At 46.5% G+C, this 23,138-nt stretch overlaps 1 protein-coding gene and 1 long non-coding RNA gene across 4 annotated transcripts in view; one reads left to right on the top strand and one right to left on the bottom strand.

Annotated features, from left to right (window-relative positions):
* The window catches only part of CACNG2 (calcium voltage-gated channel auxiliary subunit gamma 2), a 120,809-nt gene extending 115,254 nt beyond the window's left edge, over positions 1–5,555 (bottom strand). Inside the window, exons 1-2 of one of the 3 annotated variants that reach the window (XM_070453948.1) lie at positions 5,345–5,555; positions 4,199–4,344 (exon numbers count right to left, since the gene is read on the bottom strand). In XM_070453948.1, coding sequence (XP_070310049.1) covers positions 4,199–4,340 — 142 coding nt within the window. In that variant the 5' untranslated portion in view covers positions 4,341–4,344; positions 5,345–5,555. Of the gene's footprint in view, positions 1–4,198; positions 5,293–5,344 lie in introns of those variants that run through there. The other 2 variants (XM_020891950.2, XM_020891948.2) reach the window with 2 other exon arrangements.
* A 142-nt stretch (positions 5,556–5,697) lies between these two features.
* The window catches only part of LOC139030628 (uncharacterized), a 50,608-nt gene continuing 33,167 nt past the window's right edge, over positions 5,698–23,138 (top strand). The window contains exon 1 of the long non-coding RNA XR_011483020.1: positions 5,698–5,780. This is a non-coding gene — a long non-coding RNA (uncharacterized lncRNA). The remainder of the gene's footprint in view (positions 5,781–23,138) is intronic.

Genomic DNA, 23,138 nt, shown 5'->3' with positions numbered 1-23,138 from the left:
TACAATATTACATAAAAATTAAATAGAAAAGAAATTCTAGGAAGAGTAAACAAATCATTCTGGTTTCCTCACCCCTTTCCCTTTCTTCCTCTCTCTCAATAACTTGCCACATGTCCTTATGATTTCTGAATTAATTTCAAGAATTTTAAGAATTTCTGCATCAATCCATTGATACATATTTTTACTGTACCAACTGTGTGCAAAGTACCTAGAAGGTCAAAATATCTTAGGAATTATGGAGTGATATGTACACAGTATGTAGGCCCATTAGTAACTTCTAAACTCAACTCTTCCACCCTTAAAGGCAAAAGTGTCCAAGAAAGGCAGCTGGCATTCCTAAAATAAAAGAGATATACTTTCCTTCCGTGGAACAAGAGAGCCGTGGCTGAACCCAGTGTGGGGCACTCGCCACCTTGCAGGCCAAGCAAACGTTATGAAATTATGAACTTGGAAAAAAGAGTTCAAGAAAACCCAGAGACTTCTTACGCAGAGAGAATGGGGATGTAGAATGGATGGCGGAGCCCCTGGGAGTAAGCAGCTTGAGAAGGAGAAGAGAGGAAGAGAAGCTCAGAAATTCAGCAGAGGGAACCGAACAGTCTGGATGGAGAGAAAGATTACTGCTCTGCCTCACAGCAAGGAAAAGGGTGAGAGAGGGAGCGGGAAGGATGGGGGCATTTCTGTTAGGACCACAGTGTACTGTTGCTAGCTCCTCCTCTGCAGGATTGGGAATCCTCTGGGGGAGACATGGAGCCCAGACAGAGGGGAGAAAGGTCCAGAAGAGAACAAACATAAAGAGTGAATTTCTTGCTGCCCCTGGAGACGATGATTCTGGTGACAACAGAGGTTAATATCCTGAGCAGTACGTCACTGCGTGGCCCAGAGACAGCATGCGTGGAACAAGCTGTTTTAGTGTCCTGTTGTAGATTTTATTGAATTCTTCTCTGAAAGGGCCAATTCATCTCTCCATTTCGAGGCTTTTAAGGCAACTTTCCTGAAAAGTTCAAGAACTTCTCCTATCACTCTCCATTTACATGGGATCCATGAGCAGACAGACCTGCCCCCCGCGCCCTCAAATCCCAGTAAGGACACTAGCTTGCCAAGGGTCTTAAGTTCACACACAGAGATACTCCTGCTGCTCACCCTGCAGAGGGAGAGAAGAAAGGCTGTGATTTCTTCTCGATTCCTCTCCCTCTCCTGCTGTGTCAGCCCCTAACAGGTGGTCCTGTCCCCTTCTCATGCCTCAACAGACAAATTCATTTCAAAAACAGTCATGGATGCAAGGAAATGTTTTCTGATTCTTATTTTCACCAAGAAGTGAACAGAAAAATGTCATCTCTGGGGACAAAAAGGCTTAATGTAAACCAGATAGCCAAAGAGACCAGAAGAAGATAGGAGGCGGTTTTTCACCTGGAGTCATTAGCAGCATCTTGGGGAGAAGACTAGAAATCTGTTCACAACTTTCTGGGTACGAGCAGGAAACATAACAAAGGGGTGATGGGAAATCTTTTCTGAAAGTACAGTTTCTCACCAAAAACAGAGGTTGGGAAAACCAGACGACTTGGTTTTCATAAAGGCTGATCCTATTTGGAATGCTCAAAACAGCAAGCACACGAATGCCCCACAAGAACCAACTATGCCAACCTGCAGAAATAAGTGCACTTATAATCTTCGGAAATCAGTGCAGTTTTTGAGAATATGTATCTTTAACACCTTCAAACCACATCCTAAGTGGCCAAGGCCCAGCTTCCTAAGAGGGGGGTGCAGTGTCTCAGGCCTACAAAACCCCATATGGACAGAGGTTTGGGAAATTAAAGGCCAGGTTGAACTGGAGCCCTGAGTATCAACCCTTCCTGCCTGGGCTACAAATGGAAAAGGAACAGCAATCCCTAAGGCAACTTGGGCCAGCCCCCAACCCACCATTGTCTGGAGGCCTCAATCCTGGGGAGAAGAGCCGAACCCAGGGCTTCTGGGAGCTTCACACAATCCTTGGGACATGTTGCAATACTAACCCTTTTAGGGATGATCCTGGGAGCGAGGTGGGGTTACAGCTTGGAGAGAAAGTTGAAGGGGGTGGGCAGTACATTTGGGGATGTGGACACCAAACAGATGGAATTTTAACGAAAATACTTCAGCCTTTTAACGCACAAGTTATCCAAATCCACCTCTAGTCCTCTTCCCTTACAGGAATTAGAAAAATGTTTAAAAGATCATAGTATTAAGAATTTTCAAACAAAACCCTGATAAGAAAGTATATTTATTCCAAGTCACCAATGTCTGGGAATATTTCTTCTAAAACCATGTCCTGTCTTTAATCTCTCGGCTGTATATCTTCGTCCGTCTAACTAAAATCCAAGCAAGGCAAATTGCTTCTATGATCATTTCCCTAAAGCAACCTTCATTCACTTTGCTTTTCTTCTTAAAGTCTGCCATAAATGTTTAATTAAATGGAAGTCTTTCCACTGTTAATGACTAGCTGCATGAAAGGCTATTCATTTTTTGAAGGAGAGGTGTGTTTAAAACAGTGCCTATTAATTTCCCGATATTGATTCTCTGGCTGGGGAAGAGCATATAGTATTCAGCATAGGCTCCTCTGCAGACTATGTTCAAGGCAGCGGTTTGGATTGAGAAAGGGCACCAAATGCAGTATGCGTCAAATAGACCATCGCTCAATGAAGTCACTTAGCTATTCAAAACATGTTCAGCCATCACTCAACCATTTGCACCAAGATTGTTGGGAGGGGGGCACCGAATTGGTGCTCTTTCCCCAGGCATAATCATTTCCCAAAGAGCAGCTTTTCCTCAGTTTGGGTTGGACTCTGGGGCCACATCAGTTCTCTTCCTCTTAGTCCGTTTCCCTCTCTTCTCCCCTGTCTCCTGGCTTCAACTCCCTGCACCACCATCCCATGTTGAGCTTAACAAACAATCCTGCAGTCCCCGCTTCCCGACGCTGCTCAAACGGCCTCCGTATTGGTTCATATCAGAAGCAAAGCACATCAGCTTTTCTTTCCACCCAGAAACATGTATCTCTCTGAGTATGTCTTTCTACGGGTGGCTGTAGCTTATACACACAGACACAGATAGCCACTCACATGCAGCCCCCTATATTAAAGTCTGTTGCTAAATGCAGGTTGTATGACCTGCAGGAGTTTCCTGCCCCCCTCCCTGTGTTTATTAATGTGTGTCAGAAGCACATGCTTTCATCCATACCCTGATCTCCCAGCCTTTCCTCTGTGGGACCACTTTGTCCACAGCACATACACGGGCACACATGTCCCAGTGACCCTGCAAGATCAAGGTAAACAGCTGACACCTCCCCCCCCCACAGGTCCCTGTTGTCCCCCCACAACCTCCCCATGCTCTCGCCTCCCTCCCGGCCTCCCTGCACAATGTCTGATTCCCAAGCTGGCTGCAATGCTGACTCTACACGCTTCTGGATAACAGACATGTCACTCTGCGTGGAAGTGAATTGGTTCTCAGCCTAACCTGCAAGTGAATTGCTGTTTATTAGAACTTGGGTTTGTTTCCTGTGAGAGACGTATGTATTTTTAGACTTTGTAAACGTTCAAACACACATACACAGAAGCCAGTCGCCTCGAACGATACGTGTGGCTCATAGACATTACGAAATGCTCTTGAACTCAGCTTGCAATCCTGGAATAATTAGGATTTACCAAATAAGGCGTCTTTGAAATAACAGCTTTTTTCAAAAAAAAGGAGATTTGCAAGTGATGATGTGTCTTGGACTTTTGGGGAGTAAGGGGAGGAGGAGGGGAAAGGAAGAACATTTTGGAATTCTTCATTACGAAAAGAGGAGCAATGTTGAGAGAGGCAATTGTTTTTTTAATCCCCTCAGAGGTGGGCATACTTCATCAAAAGGCAAATCCTAATGATTCCAAAGCAGGTGGAGCACATTTGACTTTTTAAAAACAATCTCTTGTTGTTGTTTTCATCATATCATAGATTATTCCAATGAAGAAGGTTGAGGGAAGGGGGGTGGTGGAGGCTGGAGAGTTGAGTATGATTTTTGCTTATTGATTTTCTTGCCTCTGAAACTCACCCAACCAGCCTTGATCTGTGGTGGAAGGAGTGAAGTAAGAAAATGGTGGAATGTAAAGGGGACTTATTTGGAGGCGGGTGGGGAAGGGGGAGTGAGAAGGGGAGGGGGGTGGGGAGGGGGAGGAGATGGGAAATCAAATACCTTCTAGGCAGCAGGTTCTCCATAATCCAGAATGGGTCATAACTTCCTCGTTCTTTTTGCTGGTTTCATTCTCACTGACACTTTTGGTCTTGCAAACCCCTCTGGAGTAGAGCCAATAGTCGGTTCCCACAGCAATGGTCATCAGACTGAAGGCAGCGAAAGCACCAACCGTGGTTAAAAGCATTTGAACACCTCGATCAAACAGCCCCATAATTCTTCATTATATAAACACCCAACCGACTTCGGGTTCTCGGGAGAGTGTGTGTGAAGGTGCGAGTACTAAAGCAAAAAATAAAAATAATTCCACTAGTAATATAATGGATATATGTGTGAACAGAGGATGTGGAGAGATATAAAAAAAGGGAGGTAAGAAAAGCTCACGGAAAAGAGTGTAAATTATAAAGATCACACGGGAAGAGAGGCTTGCCTTTTGAGATCAGAAACTGTTCCAGTTGCAGTGATTTAAAAAAAAAAAAAAGGAAAAAATAAAAAGACACCCCCCACCCCCCCAAGTGAGATGCCTTAATCTCTTTTCCTAAAATTCTGGTCTCCAGTTTCCATATGTGATAGCTAATTTGGAGATGGCTTCCACAGTGAACCAGGGAACAGCCGCATTCTCAACACAATCTCTCATGGTCGGGACCTAGACAGTTAGAGATTGTAAAAGCCGAGATGCAACCTTCCGTCTTCGCTCTCGGCTCTGCGGCCTGCGCCATGAAAATCCTTTGCTTCGCCAGTTCTCTTCCTTGGGGGGTCTCGGGAGCTTTCGTTTCAGACCAGACTTCCCAGTATTCTGTAAGCCCTTGATCTCAGCTGAACAGGTGCGGGGGTCTTGCCTTCCATGGTTTTGCCCCGGCAGCGGCAGCGGCAGGGCGGGCAGGCGCGGCGGCGGCGGCGGCGGCGGCGGCGGCAGGACGAGCAGCGGCGGCGGTTATTGTTGTTGGTGGCGGTGGTAGTGTTGGCGAAGTGGGGGAGGGAGGGGGTTTCTCCCGGAGAATCGAGGCGGGTTTCCCTCCCCCTATCTGCAAAGCTCCTGGAAACAGGGGAGCCGGCGTCTTGCTGCAGGATGGGCCGCCCGCCTGCCCCCCCCACCCCACTCCCGGCCGGCTCGGCCCCCGGAGGAGGCGCTCCCACCTACTGCATTACCGGGTGGTGCTGAACTGGACAGCTCCTCGCGCCGCCCGCTTCGCGCGCTCCCCGGCTCCCAGGGCGGCCCGCCAGGAGGGGGGCGCGGGCCGGAATCCTCCCTGCCCTCGGGGGCAGCAAGGCCGGGGCAGAGCGGGGGCTGCCTTTTCCTCTTTTCACCCCGCTCCCAAAATCCTGAAACGAGCGCTCTCCTGGGCTCCCGGAGCTTAGAGAAGGCGTAGCTAGAGATAGCTCTGCTCCCTCTCCCTCTCTCTCTCTCTCTCACACTCTCTCCCTTTCCCTCCCCCCTCGGTGTTTCTTCCAGCTCAGCCTCCTTCTCATTCCATCTCTACGTGCCCAGAGCTTCAAATACAATCCTCCCATCACAATCAGAGGGGCACAAAACTTCAACCAGCCGGTTCTTTGCCTGGAAGCCCTGAAAATATAACCTGGATGGGTAATTACAAACACCGTCTCTATGTGTTTTTTAATTCGTCGCTTGCACTTTGCCGTTTGGGGGGTCTGTTTTGTTTTGTTAGCTGTGTCTCCTTTTGGTTGTTTCTCTTTCTTCTCTGTCTCTTTCTGGCTAACAGGGGATGTGCAGTGCACTGTGCGTGTCTCTCTGTAGTTTTCTGTAGAAATCCTGAATCTTGCTCCTACAAGCAGACATTTTGGAAAGAATATTCATGGAAAAGGGTGCTAAAGGGTGACTGGCGGCTAGAGCTTGGGCAACGATTTTCATCTCAAGGATAAATATGTTCGCAGGGGACATGGGTGAAATGTGAATTCTTCTAAGTTTCCCATGTCATCTGTAAACTGGGTGGGAAGAGATAAAATCTCCCTGCTGTGAATACGGAAACACATTATAACTCTCCCCATTTCCTCAGCAGAACTCTTATCTTGGGTTAATTACAGCATCATCTCTTGTTTCTATATGTGCAAGTTTTCCTTAATGTGACCCCTGGAAAAAGAAGCTCATCAGATTCCTGCTGGTAGTGATTATGTTTCTCTCTGATCAGTTTCCTAGTTAGGGGAGGGAGAGCACATGAGGCATGATGTAGATGCAGTTTTAATTTGTCGGGGGAGGAGCCTAGAGAGAGTTGTGCCTGCCTCTGATGGGTCAGTGGGGTTAGAGATGTTTCCATTTCATAGCTCACCTATTCTGTACTTTGTTTTCTGTTCTTACGTTTTTGTCTGGAGATAATTTGCTTGACAATTTTTCAGTGATCTGGTGATTATCAAAGAGTATACAAAAGATGACTGAACTCAAAACAGACTTTCTTGGGTATTGTCTGATGTTTTTCCCTTTGCCCAGAATTGTTCTGCAGATACGGCCAGTACCGTAGAGGCAAGGGGGAGGGGGGCAGTATAGAAAAACTACCTGTTTCTCCATCCTCCATAAAATGTCCTTCTCTCAGTCTCTCTTCCTGTCTCAGAAGGAAAGGACTCCTATGATGGGTAGTCACTGGGCTCCTGTCACCTTGAAGAGGGTCCTGGAGTCCGGAGAACAGGACAAAGATTTCAGCTACCTCTGCTAAGATACCTTTAGGGTATAGCCCGAACTACTTTTTTGAACTGAGGATTCTCCATTTGGTTTCTTGCCCTTTGGTTGAGGATGGGAATTGGGATGGGAGAGGCACTGGTATGCTGACCTCACTCAGCAGGGAGTCTAGCAAGTTCAGCCAGTGGTTCAAGTGAGTGATTTCCTTGGCTCCCTTCCTTCAGGAAAAAGTGAGGGGCAAGTAGGAAATCCTCTTCAACAGGCTGGCCTTTCGAGGGGAGTGGAGGGAGATGTGGGTATAGCCACAGGGACCTGAGAGGCTTGCTCTCACTTACTCCCCTCATTTTGGTTGCCTTTGACCTAAGAAGTCCCTTCAAACTGGAGATAGACCCCTCCTTCTTACCGCTCCCCCATTCTTTTCAGATCAACCCTTGAATCTTTTGCTCAAAAAGAATTAGTAACAGAGGCTCAAAAGCTTCTGTTTATCCACAGAAGGAGCTAACATCTTAGCCACTGACAGTGGCTGCAGCTTTAGAAACATTTGATTAATCTTCTAGCCAGATAATCATTGAGTCGGGAGGTGAAAGGGGTCAGAACAGCTTTAGGTTGATGGTGTGGAGGGAACTGACACTTCTGGAGACAGAACACCCTGGGAGCAATGCTAGCCTCTGCTACTTGGTAAATGCATGATCCAAACAAGGCAGCTTCCTAGAGCCTCAGTTTCACCATACGTGAAATGAGCACATTAAGTTGTTCCCAGTTACAGCTGCCACCCTGCTCAGATTCTACCATCCCACTTCTAACACTTTAAGTAAATAAAGCCTGTGTCAGCTCTCCCACTGACCTGTGAACACTTTGAGGTCAATAGCTGTGCCTTGTTCCCCATCATATCTTTGGCATCTAGTGCAGGGCTTGATACTTAATAGATACTTGATAAGTAAAGGCTAAGTGATACCAGTGATACTACCAATCATTAGTAGGCATTCAGTAAATGTGGCTTGACTCTCATTAATCCTCCCCCCACCCCGTTTACACACAGATTGGTCTCCAGCTTCTTCTTCCATCTAACTCATGTACCACTCCCCTCCTTGCTCCCCTTAACCTAGTTCTAGTCCAGAGGTCCCTTCTGCAGACAAGGCAAGGTTACCCAAGAAGAACTGGCTTGGTGCAAACCCCAGGAGATGCTTTGGATCCACCAGGCACACATACTTAGCAGCTGCTGAATGGATGCTCTTAGGGGAGCAGCTTTGTAAGCCTGCAGTTGGTGACTTGGTGAGGGCTTAGAGGAAATTAGCTGAAATGCCACAGGCCTATTTTGAGCTCCTTTTTTGATGGAGTGGAAATAACATGGGATTTGGGCACAGCAGACCTGGCCTTGAAGCACAAGGCTGCTATTTCCTCATTGTATGACCTTGGGCAGGCACTTAACCTCTCTGGAAATCTCTCTTCATCTGCCAAGGAGGACCACTGGCAGGGGCCTTACAGGGTGGCTGTTAGTGTTACGTGTAAATAGCATGACCGTAGCTAACATGCCAGGCACTGATCTAAGCTGAGGCCCACAGCAATCCTATGATAAAGAAACCATCTTACAGATGAGGAACCTGAGTCACATAATGGTTTAAGCATCTAGCCTGAGGTTGTGAGTGACAGTGAGTGAGTGGCAGAACTGGGAGTCTAACCTAGTACCAGGCAGAGGGCCTAGACCTTAACTTCTGTGTCTTGACTCAAGATATAAGCTTTCTGAATAAGGATATCACACCAAGGCTATTTGCTTCTCAACTACAGATTTGGCAAGGATTTAAGGGAGTAACTTCTAGGTGCCAGGTGTTTTCACACAATTTCTCACACTTGCCATTCCAACAACCCTGCAAATGCCTATCACTATCTTACCTTACAGGTGAGCAAACAGAAAGTCAGAGATGTCATAAGTCAAGTCCCAAGGTCACATATCAAATTAAGTGGAAGAGTAGAGATTTGAACATGTTGCACTGCTTCAAATTCTACTAGACCCAAGTCCCATAGTTACTCATTTGTTCATCTGTTCATTCAACAAATCAAGTACCTACTATGTGTCAGGTATGTATAGTAGATTTCCTGGACAAGCTGAGCAGGACAGACATGATCCCTTTCTCCAAGTACCTGAAGACAAGCAGAAGGGGCAGACAGGGGAGGAAGAGCCATGCTGAAGGGAAGAGGAAGTCAGGTGAGGGATGCTGTGGGGCCATGGAGCACCTAGCGGGTGCAGAACATCCTCCTGGGAGGACAGGATATTTAAATTGAGTTTAACTCAAAGTCAGATTGGCCGAGATGGGAGTGGGAGGGTGCAGGGGAGCTGAGAAGAGGAAGGGCATTCCAGACTGAGGAAGCAGCATATGCCAAGGTGCAGAAGTGTGTGCAGGTGGGAAAAGAGGATTGGCTAGTTTTAGGGAAAAGATGCCGACTGATTTAAAGACCATGATGGGGAATGTTTTAGGCTAAGAGCCTATAGGACTTCCCTGGTGGCTCAGACGGTAAAGTGTCTTGCTTACAACCGGGAGACCTGGGTTCTATCCCTGGGTTGGGAAGATCCTCTGGAGAAAGAACTGGCAATCTACTCCAGTGATCTTGCCTGGAAAATCCCATGGACGGAGGAGCCTGGTAGGCTACAGTCCATGGGGTCGCAGAGTCGGACACGACTTCACTGTCACTTTCACTGGAGGCCATGGAAATTTGGCTGAAGCATAAGAAGCCACTCTGAGGAGGCTGGTGGGGTAGGAAGTGTGAGAAGCAAACCTGGAGGCAGGCAGACAGCAGGACAACTATTGCTGTGATCCAAGCAAGAGATGATGGTGGCCTGGACCAGGAAGTGGCAATGGGGAAAAAAGAAATGAGGGTTTTGGGGGTGTTGGGGAGAAAACTGATGAATATTTGCATACACAACTGAGATGCGTTACTTTGAGGAAAAAGCAGGTTGGAGCTTGAGGGGGCTGTGGGGAGCAGGGGAGATTGAGAATTCTGCTTTGGTCACGTGCACAGTTTTGCGTCATACTACCGCCTCTTCACTCCTGCTCCCGCTCTATCTCTTATCAGCATGTGAATGAACTAATCAGGAATGGAAATCATTCATTCAGTTATATTCTACCCTCACTAGAACAAAGCCTCACGAAGGCAGGAATTTCAGTCTGCTGCGTTCTCCTTGTATTGATATTTCCAACATTCAGAACTGTGCCTAGCACAGAGCAGACATCTTATAAAAACAAATTACTTTTTTTCACGTGCCTTCTCTGTGCTAGGCAACATGCTGAAGTGCTAGGGAGGCAGATGAAATGAAAATACCCAAATCAGGGAGACCGTCAAGCAGACAGCGAATTTCCAAGGCAGTGTGACCCAGGCCCTGGAAGATCGAGGGTGTCTGGTACTCTCTCCTACGTGTGCTGACAGCTGCTTTGCTTCTGCTCTTGGGCACTTCTCTCTGGGTTTGGAATTTCTGTTTAAGTATTGGCACATAGTGGGTTCACAGTATGTATTTGATAAATGAATGAACAAAAAGGAGACATGTGCTATGGGCTTCCCAGGTGGTGCTAGTGGTAAAGAACCCACCTGCCAGTGCAGGAGACGAGAGACCCAGGATTGATCCCTAGGTCGAGAAGAACCGCTGGAGAAGGGCATGGCCACCCACTCCAGTATTCTTGCCTGGAGAATCCCGTGGGCAGAGGAGCCTGGTGGGCTACAGTCCATAGGGTTGCACAGAGTCGACACAACTGAAGTGACTTAGCAGGCACGTGCTGTGAAAGCCCAGGAAGAGAAAGCATTTATTTCTGTCTTGTAGTGTCCCAGAAGGCTTTGGGGACAAGCTCGTGGTCGAAGGCCAGGAGTAAAGGTCACAGTTGGTCAAGGAATAGAGGAGGGTGTTACAAGCAGGGGAACAGGATGTGCAAGTGCAGAGATCTGAAGCAGGATCAGGAATCCCAAGGAGGCTGGGATGACTGATGCAGATGGACAGGAAGGCTGGGGTGAGTCCAGAGAGATGTTGTGCGTGGGGTGCTGAGCCATCTGTGGGAATTGCTGTCCTCACCTGGCAGGGGCAATGAAGTGGGAAGAGAACAGGCCATGGAGTCAGATGGACCTGAGTTTGAATCTCAACTTTTGCTGCATGACCTTGTGACCTCGGGTTGTTATTTAACCCCTTCCTCTGAGCTTCTTCATCTGTAAATGGGGTGATAGATGACTTGTTTGTTCCCGCCTGGAGTCCTTTGCACTTGCTGCTCCCTCTGTTGGATGCCATCTTCTCTGAAGGCTGGACCCCTTGTTCATCATTCAGGTCTTAGCTGAAATATCACCCCCAGAGAGGCACTGCTGGTCACATAATTTAAAATGTCACTCTATATGACATTGACCTGCTTTGTTTTCATCACCGTGCTTGTTACAACTTGACATTCTCTTGTTTATTATCTGAAATCTCTCCCCCACCCACCCACCCTCCTGGGATGTCAGAGCACATGTGTCTCATTCATTGCAGTATCCCCTATGCCTAAAGGGCCTGGAATATTGTAGGTGCTCAGTGAATGGTTTTTGAATGAATGAATAAGGTTAGGGTCATGGGGTTTCCCTGGTGGCTCAGATGGTAAAGATTCTGTCTGCAGCTCGGAAGACTGGGATGTGATCCCTGGGTCAGGAAGATCCCCTGGAGAAAGAAATGGCAACCTGCTCCAATACTCTTGCCTGGAAAGTCCCATGGACAGAGGACCCTGGTGGGCTGCATTCTATGGGGTGGCAAAGAGTTGGATATGACCGAATGACTAACACTTTCATGGGGATTAAATAAGATATAAGCATTTGGCAAATAGTAGGGGCAGGTCTCTGAAAGCCCCTGGCACTTGGCAGGTGGGGGTGGGGTGAGGAGGCAGCTGGGAGAGGTGAAGGTGGCCCCTGAGATGCTGTGGGAGGAGCGGGAGTGGACAGAGGGTGAGGCAGTACCGGACTCAGACCTGCAGGCAGGCACTGGCCTCATTTCCCATGCTGCGCCTCTCGGGCCTCCTCTGCTCTCTTGACCCCACATCCAGCCCACCGTGGACCGCCAGAAGCTTCCAGCCCACCTAGCTATTTAGCCCCAGGTTGGAGCATCAGCAGCAGAGAGGCTCCGATGGGGCCATCAGGCTCTGGGACTGGGAAGAAAGGAGATACTAGGAGACATGGCAGGTTTTACTCCTTGCAGAGCAGAGAGCAGCCAAAGAAGCCTCAGGGCGCCTCCAGCGTCTGCTGCCAGAGGGGCTGGGAGAGTGGGGCAGAGCTGCATGGTGAGTTCTAAACCTGGCGAGAACCAGAAGCTGAAGATCCATGTATAGAGGTGCCCATGGCAAGAATTCCCACAGAGAAGCAGCTTTCTCACAGAGACTCCAAGCCCAGTTTGAGCTCTGAATCAGTCTGATGCTTCTTTCCCTACTCCCCATGTCTGGGGCTGGTGTGGGGTTTCACCAGGAGCTGAGCTACAGCCAAGAAAATTATGATAGACAGTTGATAATAAAGTCACAGAATAAAATAAAAGGGACACATAAGGATGCAGAGGAGAAGCAAGAAACAGAATGTTAAAGGCTTGGAGGGAGAAAAGGTGATTTCCAGTGACTTTTAGGGGAGGCGGAATCCAGTGGTGGATGGAGAAAGTGAGATGAAGGCAGTGCATTTGGGTAAGTTTTAGAGGTGCCAGAGAATGGGGTTTGAATGTCTTATATGACCAGGCTTAGCCACCTTACCGCCTCTCTTCTTCCACACTCTCCTTTCCTACTTCCCTCTCCTCCAACCAGGCTCCTATGCCAGATTCCATGGCCCCATGCCTACCCCAGGGCCTTTGCATCACAGTCCCTCTGCCTGAAATGCTCATCTCCTGGCAGCTGGTTCAATCCTTTATTCCTGCAGGAGTCTGCTCAACTGACCACTGGATACAAAACAGCCCACCTGCCCCTCCTCCGTCATCCTCATTTCTTACCTGTTTAATTTCTCTCCTTAACCCTTTACAGCCCTCTTCACCTCACATATGTATTTTCTTATTTATAGTGTATGGGTAGGGGTTTGGTTGCATTGCTATTATATTCCCTGCCTCTCACATTGGGCCTGGCACATAGTAGGTGCTCATTAAATAACAATGGACTATACAGTAAAACCCCTGGGTCAGGGACACAGAAGTTCGTGTAGGCAAGAGGAAGAAGGAAATGGGGACTGCTTGGCTGGGACATCTGGGGAGAGCTGGCTTGGAACTCTGCACAAGCATGCAGACATTATCTTCAGAAGAAGATGCTGGAGGTTTCTCAGAAAATAGGGTGGCATTTCAGAGGTTCCTGGGCAACATGGAACTGAGAGAGGTAACAGATAGAAAAGAAAAGGGAGGGCACTCCTGTCCGTGTGGATTTCAGGGGATGGAGGAGGCACTATTGAGGCGGCAGGGCTCAACCACAGGGGATCTGGTCCCAGCTCTGATACCTTAGCAGTGTGACTTTGGGCAAGTGACCAAACACTCCCAAGTCTCAGCTGCCCTGTCTGGAAAATGGGGCAATAGGCTAGCCTCAAGGTACTGTTCTGATGATGAAATGAAATAAAAAGTATTTACAGTGCCTCCTCCATAGTATATTAAACAAAGAAATGTTTATTTGTTTAGTAAATAAATATTAGTGACATGTTGACCACCTACTGAGTGTTATGTGCTTTGAATAAACTGCAAAATGAAAAAGATGTGGGCCCTGCTCAGAAGCAATCAGAGGAGTGAAGAAAGGCCTGCAAGTGGAGGGAGGCACTCGGGGCACCCCAAAGAGGGCAGAGAATGCCCCTCCCTGGGTGCTGGGGAATTCAGCAAGGGCTTCCAGGAGGCAGTGACAGCTGAACTGGGTCTTGAAGGAGAAGCAGAAGACACGGATGGCTAGGAAGGGCTTTTTAGGCAGAGGGAACAGTAGAGTAGATGTGAACATTTCATCAACAGAAGTTTGTTGAGCACCTATTAAGTGTTAAGGCACCTCATTGAATACAACCTGGTGCAGTCTCTGCCATCAGAATCACATATGCCTGAGAGACAGACATCAAGTTATTGATTACACAATTGATTGCTTAATTGCAATCACAGTGCACTTCTGGGAGCTACAGGTAATTCTGTTTTGCTCAAGTGCCCAGAGGAGCTGGCAGAGATCAAGCTGGAAAGAGAGGTGGGCCAGGTCAGGGAGTACCTTGCACCAAGCACGTTACCTACTGTGTGCCAAGCTCTGTGTAATGGATACAAAGATGAACAAAACCAAGTCTGTTATTGGCAGGAACCAAGGACTGAATGTGGAGTGATAGAGGCAAGTCCATGGGGTGACAGGAGCACAGCATGGAAAAGGAAGGCTGGGAAGTCTTTCTGGGGGAGGTGACCTTTGCCTCTTCAATTGAATAGCAGTCCCAAAGCTCACCATCCTGGCTTTAAGCCTTCCCAACACGGTAGGCTTAAAGGGGCATTAGTCACTTTCACCTATAAAAGTGAAAGTGTTAGTTGCTCAGTCATGTCTGCTTCCGACTCTTTACAACCCCACGGACAAAAGCCTGCCAAGCTCCTCTGTCCATGGGGATTCTCCAGGCAAGAATACTGGAGTGGGCTGCCATTCCCTCTTCCAGGGGATCTTCCTGACCCAGGGATCGAACCCAGATCTCCTGCACTGCAGACAGATTTGTCTGAACCACCAGGGAAGCCCATAGCCACACCTGAGGGTGGCTCCAAAGCAAAGGGTTCTGAGCCTGGCATCATCCCTTCTCTAGATCTGTGATACAAGGGACGAAGGAGCTGGCATCATGTGGAGGTACAGACCCAAAGACCCTAAGACCTGAATGTGAGAGGACCCACAGGCTGGCCGGGGGGCCAAGGTCTCCAGGAATCCTGGCTCCACCCCTTCTTCCCAAGCCATGTGAGCTTGGGACAGGTTACTGACCACTCTGTGCCTCCATTTGCTCATCTATAAAATGGGTGTCATGGTGGCTGTTGAAGTCGTGAGGACTGAGTTGGGGGCAAGGAGCCTCTCCTTTTGTAAGTTTTCATTACGAGTGATTTGTTATGTTCTGCAAGAGCACCACCAATTCTGTGGGTGTGGCTGAACCAGCTCCTTACTGAAGTGATCAAAACAGCTAAAAGGGCTCCGTGGGCCCCTTGGGGGTGGGGTGGGAGTGGGGGTATGGGTGGGGTAGCCAGGTTCTGAATGCCTACAGGTTGGGGCCCAGCACGGTGTTCCGCTTTGGCCAGGCTTGATGAGGGCCCCCAGGTGACTCCATGGTTAAGAACCCTCCTGCCAATACAGGAGCCACAGGAGACCTGGGTTCAATCCCTGGTCAGGAAGATCCCCTGGAGGAGGAAATGGCAACCCACTCCAGTTTTCTTGCCTGGAGAATCCTATGGACAGAGGAGCCTGGTGGGCTACAGTCCATGGGGTCACAAAGAATCAGATGCAACTGAGTCGACATAGCATACACGATGAGGGTGGACAATGACTCTGTTTAATGACCCCTGATGGGTTCTGCAGAGTGTCAAGTTCCCCCAAAACATTCTCTCCAACAGCCCAAGGGTGCCTGAATGCCAATTGTGGGCCAGGCCCCCTTTCGCCCTTAAAATTGCAGAAATCTTGGGGAAACTGAAGTTTCAGGAGGTAAACATGCCAAGCCAGCCAGCAAATAGCTGATTCACGATTGGCACACAACTCTGCCTGTCTACACAGCCTCAGCTAGTAGGTAATCAGGATCCCAGAATGGGGAGGGGCTCTGCGGGTCAGCTGCCTCCTCCCTTTTGCTTGAGCCTCAGTGACAAGTAGATGTTTACTAAGCTCTATTTTCTGGTGTCTTCTGGGCTCATAGCTGGGTGCACCCCTTCTGCTAAGAGGGTTCTATTTAGGAGTGAGCCAAATGGAATGGGGAGTGGAAAGAATATGGAGTCTGGAGTGAGAAGAATGGGTTAGAGTCCCAGAGACCCTGGGAAAATGCTTTGCTCTAGGAGCCTCGATTCCCTCATCTGGTAAATGGGAAAACTAATACCAATGCCTTCAATAGAGTATGGGCTAATTCATATCACATGCCCAGGACTGTGTGGTACATAAATGCTCAGGAAAGGTGTGAGATGGTAGCATCTCCCTGCTTCAAACCTGTAATGGCATCTACACACAGTTTGTGAGTCCTGATCCCTGGTCCTCCAATCTCTTTCATCGTTTTCATCTACCCCACTCTTCTGTCCTTCTCAACCTATCTCCACATACTCACTATTCCAGCCACACTCCCCTTCTCTCTCTGGACAAGCCATGATCTTCATGTTATCCATTCTCCCACATTTTCCTTTGTCTTTCTACATAGATTCACCTGGAAATAATCAGCAAAAGGGCATAACTGGGATAAAGCAGTACATGCTAGCTCTCTTTCAGACCTTTCTTTTTCGCTTGTCTCCCTCCTCCCTATCTATGTAGATCACTCTCTCAGACCCTTGATCCCCATGTCAACAACTTGTGGATTTCTACATGTTCATACAATCATAAAATACATGCAGATAATATTCACAGGTAAACACACACCTGCACCTACCCATATGCCCATTCCCAGACTGGGATGGTCTAGTGGCTAAGACTCTGAACATCCAATGCGGGGGGCCTGGGTTCGATTCCCGTTCAGAGAACTAGATCCCACATGCCACAACTAAGAGTTTGCATGCCATAACTTAAGATGCCGTGTGCCACAACCAAGACCTGGCACAGCCACATATATAAATGAATAAAAGTCTGATGTAAAGAGATGACGGAGCGACATCCTCTATGTGATACTAGACTATGGGTCTAAATGTGGAATGGTACAACCAGATTAACGGTTATTTTTTTTTTAAGCTAGTTGGTTGCGTAGGTTTCACTAATTAAACCATCACTACCTTTTCCCAACTGCACTGAAATGCCTTCTCTTTCACATAACGGATCCTCATGGTTACGTTGATCCAGTTCTGATCTCTCTGTCCTATTCCACTGTCTGTGTATTGCTTCCTCGCTGACAGCTTTTGGATTTGATTAGAGAGGCCTTACTATGTTCTGATCTCTAATAAGCCACATTCTTCCCCAATATTCTTCTCCTTCATAGGATCTAGTTATTGCTGTGTCTTCATTCTTCTCCATGAACTTTGAAATAATTTTATTCAATGGTGTTGTCACCACAGTATCTCAGCAACTTACTTGGAGTCAAGCATTCCACTGGGGAACAGGAGATATTTGTTGAGTGTTGTTGCTGATCTTTTCCTTCCCTAATATGTCCTTATTCATCCACCACCAGGACTAGAAGAGGTATTGGATAGTAATATTTAGTCCAAAAGTAGTTAACATGAACGTGTGTACAGAGTAGACAAACCTAACTAAATAGTCCAAAAGTAGTTAACATGAACGTGTGTACAGAGTAGACAAACCTAACTAAATAGAGAAAGTTTCAGAGATACTGAGACACTTGGAAGGTTGTCAAATTTGAGGTCCATGAAGCAAAGAGATGTCATTCCTATATTCAACACCTATTTCTTTTTCCTTTTTTAAATACGTCTTTAATTGGAGGTTAATTGCTTTATAATGTTGTATTGGTTTCTGCCATCAGTTCAGTTCAATTCAGTCACTCAGTCATGTCCGACTCTTTGCGACCCCATGGACTGCAGCACCTCAGGTTTCTCTGTCCATCACCAACTCCCAGAGCTTGCTTAAACTCATGTCCATTGAGTTGGTGATGCCATCTAACCATCTCATCCTCTGTCATCCCCTTCTCCTCCTGCCTTCAAACTTTCCCAGCATCAGTCTTTTCCAATGAGTCAGTTCTTTGCATCAGGTGGCCATAGTATTGGAGCTTCAGCTTCAGCATCAGTCCTTTCAATGAATATTCAGGACTGATTTCCTGTAGGATGGACTGATTGGAGCTGCTTTCAGTCCAAGGGACTCTTAAGAACCCTATGAACAGTATGAAAAGGTTTCTGCCATACAACAAAGTGAATCAGCTATAAGTATACATATGCCCTCTTCCTCTTGTGACTCCCCACACCCACCCACTCCACCCCTCTAGGTCTTCACAAAGCACTGAGCTGAGCTCCCTGCAACAGCTATTTATTGAACACCTACTGTAAACCAGACCTTATTCTAGGTTTGGGGATATACTGGTGACCAAAGCCAAGACAAAAGTTTGATTTTTAGATTGTGACAATGGTATTGTGTTCACTAATTTTGTGTGATCGATATTGTCATTATGCTTAAAATAAAGAGTCCTTGTCTTTTAGAGATGATATTGAAATATTTACAGATAAAATTATATAACGTCTAGAATTTGTTTCTAAGTAAGCTCAGAGTGGGAGAAATGGATGAAAATATAGATGAAACAAGATTGGCTGTGAATTGATAATTACAGAAGCTCGGTGATGGTTTAACAAGGATTTATTATGCTATTCTCTCTACTTTTATCTATATTTGAAATATTCCATAATAAAAATGCTTTAAAAATGCATTCAGAGCTTATTATGTTTCAGGCATTGTTCTAATTGCCTTTCATCTATTAATTCATCAAATCTTCAAAATAGGCCTGTCTTAGATCAGTTTAAGCTGCTATAACAAAATACTATGAACTGGGTGGCTGAAATAACAAATATTTATTTCTCATAATTCAGGAGGCTGGAAAGTTCGAGATCAAGGTGCCAGCAGATTTGGTTCCTGGTGAGAAGCATCTTCCTCACAGATGGCCATCTTCTTGCTGTATCCTCACCATACAGGGGCTGAGGGGTCAAGAGGGGGAGAAAGGGCCCTGATCTCTTCTTATTAGGGCAGTAATTCCATCATGAGACTTGGCCAAATACTATCACATTGGGGGTTAGGGCTTCAACATGTGAATTTGGGGGGAGCCACAATTCAGTCTGTATTAAGCCTTATGAGGTGGATATTATCATCCCAGATGAGAAAAATGCGGCCCCACAAGATTCAGTAATTTTCCCAGGATCAAAGTTAGTAAGTGGCAGAGCCGTCTGGTCCCATGGCCCTGCTCTCAAACTCTATGTCCTGCTATCACATCTTCTACATCTACTGTTCATTCCAATGAACCTTTAAATGAATATATATGTGTGTATATATATAGTTATTTCATGTATCAGGAAGGGCAGTGAAAGTTATAAAATAAGACTGGGGAGAGAGAAAGACTGCTAGTGGAAGAAGGTGTGACTGAGGATGCGGAGGGTGGGGACTTCCTTCAGTGAGGATGAAGATGGGGAGGGTGTGTGCAGATCTGGGCCAGATATTCAAGCAGTTGTGCTATGCTTAGTCATTCAGTCATGGCCGACTATTTGCGACCCCAAGGACTATAGCCCACCAGGCTCATCTGTCCACAGGGATTCTCCAGGCAAGAATACTGGAGTGGGTTGCCATGCCCTCCTCCAGGGGATCTTCCCAACCCAGAGATCGAACCCAGATCTCCTGCAATGCAGGCAGATTCTTCACTGTCCAAGTCACCAGGGAAGCCCTATATTCAAGCAGAGGGACAGGCAAAAGCGAAGATCTGAGATCAAAATAGGAAGGTTGGTGGGGCTGGAGCCCAGCCCATGGGAACAAGGACTGGAAAAGCAAGTGGAGGACCAGATCTTACTGCAGACTGTAGTAAAACACTATTTATAGGTTCAAACAAAAGAGCTAAAATATCTCAGTAACATCAAAATGATTTATTGGATTTATTAGTGCAATGATCATTTAAATACATTTTCCTACATTTTGCAGTGCTAAATTCATCTATAACAGAGGGATAATTTAATTCCAAAGGCAAATTAACCGCTCTTTGCCTTCTCCCAAAGTCACCCACTTTTGATATTTTTTTGCATAACTTGATTCAATTTTTTCTGCTCTTGCCACATTTTCTCCAGCTCCTACATACTTTTTTGGATGGTTATAACATTATTATCTTATTATTAGTCACTAACCGGGGATAATTCACTTTTCCAATGGATCCATGCTGCTTATAAAATGCCAAATCAACAGGGAGCATAGGAAGTAAGTGGTTAGTGACTTCTGAAAGCTGGAGTAGACAGAAAACTGTTTGTTTTCTGGGGACCAGGGTGGGAAGCAGGCATTGATGACCTCTGATAAGCTGAATTTACCTGTGGTCCAACAGTCCAAACGTCAGAAGAGCATCCAAAGGCAGATTCTCAGAGTACAGGTGGTGATAACTGCTTGCATCAAACTCATATTGTGTGTGCTTAATATTTTGCATGGTCTCTGCAAGTTTGAACTTGCAGGTATCTGACAACATCAAGTTCAATGGATTCTGTAGATAAAATGTGCCCAAACACAGTGTTTCCCTTGAAAAATGGCTGGTGATACACGCACATTTGTAGTGAAGCTTTCACACACTGTGGGACTTCCCTGGGGGTGCAGTGGTGAAGAACCCGCCTGCCAGAGTAGGAGATACAGGAGCTGTGGGTTCAATCCCTGGGTCAGGAAGATCCCTTGGAGATGGAAATTGCAGCTCACTCCAGTATTCTTGCCTGGAAAATTCCATGGACAGGGGAGGTTAGTGGGCTACAGTCTATGGGCTCGCAAAGAGTCAGACATGACTAAGTGACTCGGCCTGCAGCACTTCAGACACTGCAATAAAGGGGAAGAGGGAAATGGACAAGGAGCCATCCACTAGGGGTTCTGAGGGAATTTTTCTTGGTGTTGGAGTAAAGCTTGTTGAATGAACTTCAGGGGGCATGAGGGAGGCAGATGGGAATGGAAAGATGGATGTTAAGAAATATTACTATAAATGATGTGTCCCCTTTATAGTGTTTGAGAAACATAATTAAGTCATATGGAGTCATCTTGAGTTTTTGGTTGCTGGATTGATCCTTTGGCTCTAACATCTCTTTGTGACCTGGACCACCTCTGTCATGATTTCAACACGGCTGCAGGGCTCAGAGGAGTGGGTACTGGGGAAAGCTGCTCTGAAAAGATGGTAAATTGGCCAAAAATTTGTGGAAAGTTTATGCCAAACTATAAATTTAGACAGTAGAATTTGTCTTTTGGTTTTAGGTGTTGGGCAAAAAAGTCAGAAAAAAAAACAGTTCTAGATAGAGTCAAGAGATGTACGTACTAGGCTTTACTTTACTAGATGGTTCCTTCCTTCATTCAATATATGATTGAGTGAGCAGTTCTGTCTTTCTGCCAAGTCTGAGCTAGGTGCAGGGCACATAAATTATTAACCTTTGTAGGTAATTTTGACCTGTGTGTATGTGTGTGTTTTGGCCATGCCATGGGGCATGTGGGATCTTAGTTCCCAGAACAGGGATCAAACCTTGTGCCCCCTGCTGTGGAAGTGCCAAGTTATAACCACTGGATTGCCAGGGAAGTCCTTGAACTGTGCGTTGCAAGGTGGATAGGAGCTTATAGACAGAGAAAAAGGGAGAGGGATGTTAGGCAAAGACAGATTCTTAAAATGGCAAGGAGTCTTCCAAATGCAGAGAGCAGGTTAAAGACCTCAAATCTAGGACATGCGTAGTTATGAAAAAAAGTGATTAATTTCCCTATTGTTGGCATTAAGGATGTCTCCATTTTATTTAATTTTTAGATTTGAGTTTTCATTTCCTTTTTTGTGTTGTTAATAATTTCCTACATCAACTTAGAAAAATGTTGTGTATAACAAGTGAAAGTGCACAGTAAAGTTTACAAACACTTAGCATGAGTTCAAGGGAGTTCATTAACCATTGTTTTATCTTTAAAAGCCCAAAATAACCTTAGAAAATCTCTAAAATCACAGTAAAAGGAAACCAAAATAAATTAATTCTCAATGACTCAAAACAAGAAGGATGTCTGCATTTTAAATGATTATAAATAATGCTGAGGAGTCAATCCTAAAGGAAATAAACCCTGAATAGTCACTGGAAGGACGGATGCTGAAGCTGAAGCTGCAATACTTTGGCCACCTGATGCGAAGAGCTGATTCATGGGAAAAGACCCTGATGCTGGAAAAGATTGAAGGCAACAGGAGAAGGGGTGGCAGAGGATGAGATGGTTAGATAGCATCACTAATTCAATGGATATGAATTTGAGCAAACTTCTGGGAGATAGTGGAGGGCAGAGGAGCCTGGCGTGTTGCAGTCCATGGGGTTGCAAAGAGTCGGACATGACTTAGCTGCTGAACAACAACAATGAACATCTTCATGCATAAATGGTGTCTGGGTTTTGTCTTAGGTAGATTCTTAGAAGTGAAAATCACAGTGAAGTTCAGTGAGAGAGTAACCTGGTGGGCTCTGCCCTGTGACTCTGGCCAAATCACTGGTCCTTCTGGGTTTGTTTCCCCAGCTCTCAGAACATAGATCCCAGATCTACCTTTAATGTCAGACAGCTAATGGCACACCATGAACGAATGCCAGGGTGAAAAAGATCCGGAGGGGAGGAGGTGGCAGAAAGCCTCTCACGGGGCCCTGGACCTAGCAGCAGGTGGTCACTGACCTCACTTGTGCCCATCAGTCCATCCAACAAACATTCATACAAACACTTAGCATGTGCCTGGCAATGCTATGTAACTGTGTGTTCACTGCTCAGTAGTCTATTCCCATAGTTTACATCCTCATAATAAGTTCTATGGAACTGCTCGTTGACTGGGATGTCAAAATTAAAATGACAACACGAGGGTTCAGTGGCAGATAAAGTCTGGGAACTTGTGTTAAAGGGCACTCAACAGGCTCCAAAGGCTGTGGGACTTTATGCTTTACCTGTGCCCATGTGCCTTGAGGATGCCCAAGAGAGGGATGTGGAGTTAGGCTGTCTAGTGTCCTGTGACTGTAGGACTCTTTCTGTTGAAGCATCTGGGGCTTCCTTGACCTCTCTCAAGAACACATCTTCCTCTCCAGCCCACTGCCACTATCTGTTGTGGGCATTTTCCTGCCTTGCTGGTCACTATAGCCCTGTTCCTGTCTGCAGCCCAGCCCCAGGCAAAGCAGAGTCAGGATTCCAAAACACTTGTCCTTCACTTGAGCCGTACACTGGCCCCCCCCAACCCAAGATACAGGAGGCATAGAGAAACCTCATTCTCTAGGCTCTTCTCCAATACCAGGCAGAGGTTAAGGGGGCTCCCCTAGAGCCAGCCAGCTGATCTGAGTCTGGTGTCACCATGCCCTAGTTGTGTGACCTTGGCCAAGTTGTCTCACTCACTGGGTCCCAGTTTGCCCATCTGTCAAATGGAGAGGATGATGCCACTTCCTCTAAAGCAGGAAGTTTATGTAGGAACATTCTGTTTATGTAGGAACAGAATGAGACAAAGCATATACAGTGTTTAGCAGGGCAAATAGTAATCATAATTATTACCTAATTTAATAACAACATT

Source organism: Odocoileus virginianus, chromosome 23, assembly GCF_023699985.2.
Source record: "Odocoileus virginianus isolate 20LAN1187 ecotype Illinois chromosome 23, Ovbor_1.2, whole genome shotgun sequence".
NCBI classification, from domain to species: Eukaryota; Metazoa; Chordata; class Mammalia; order Artiodactyla; family Cervidae; genus Odocoileus; species Odocoileus virginianus.
This window is presented reverse-complemented; position numbering and strand designations above follow the sequence as displayed.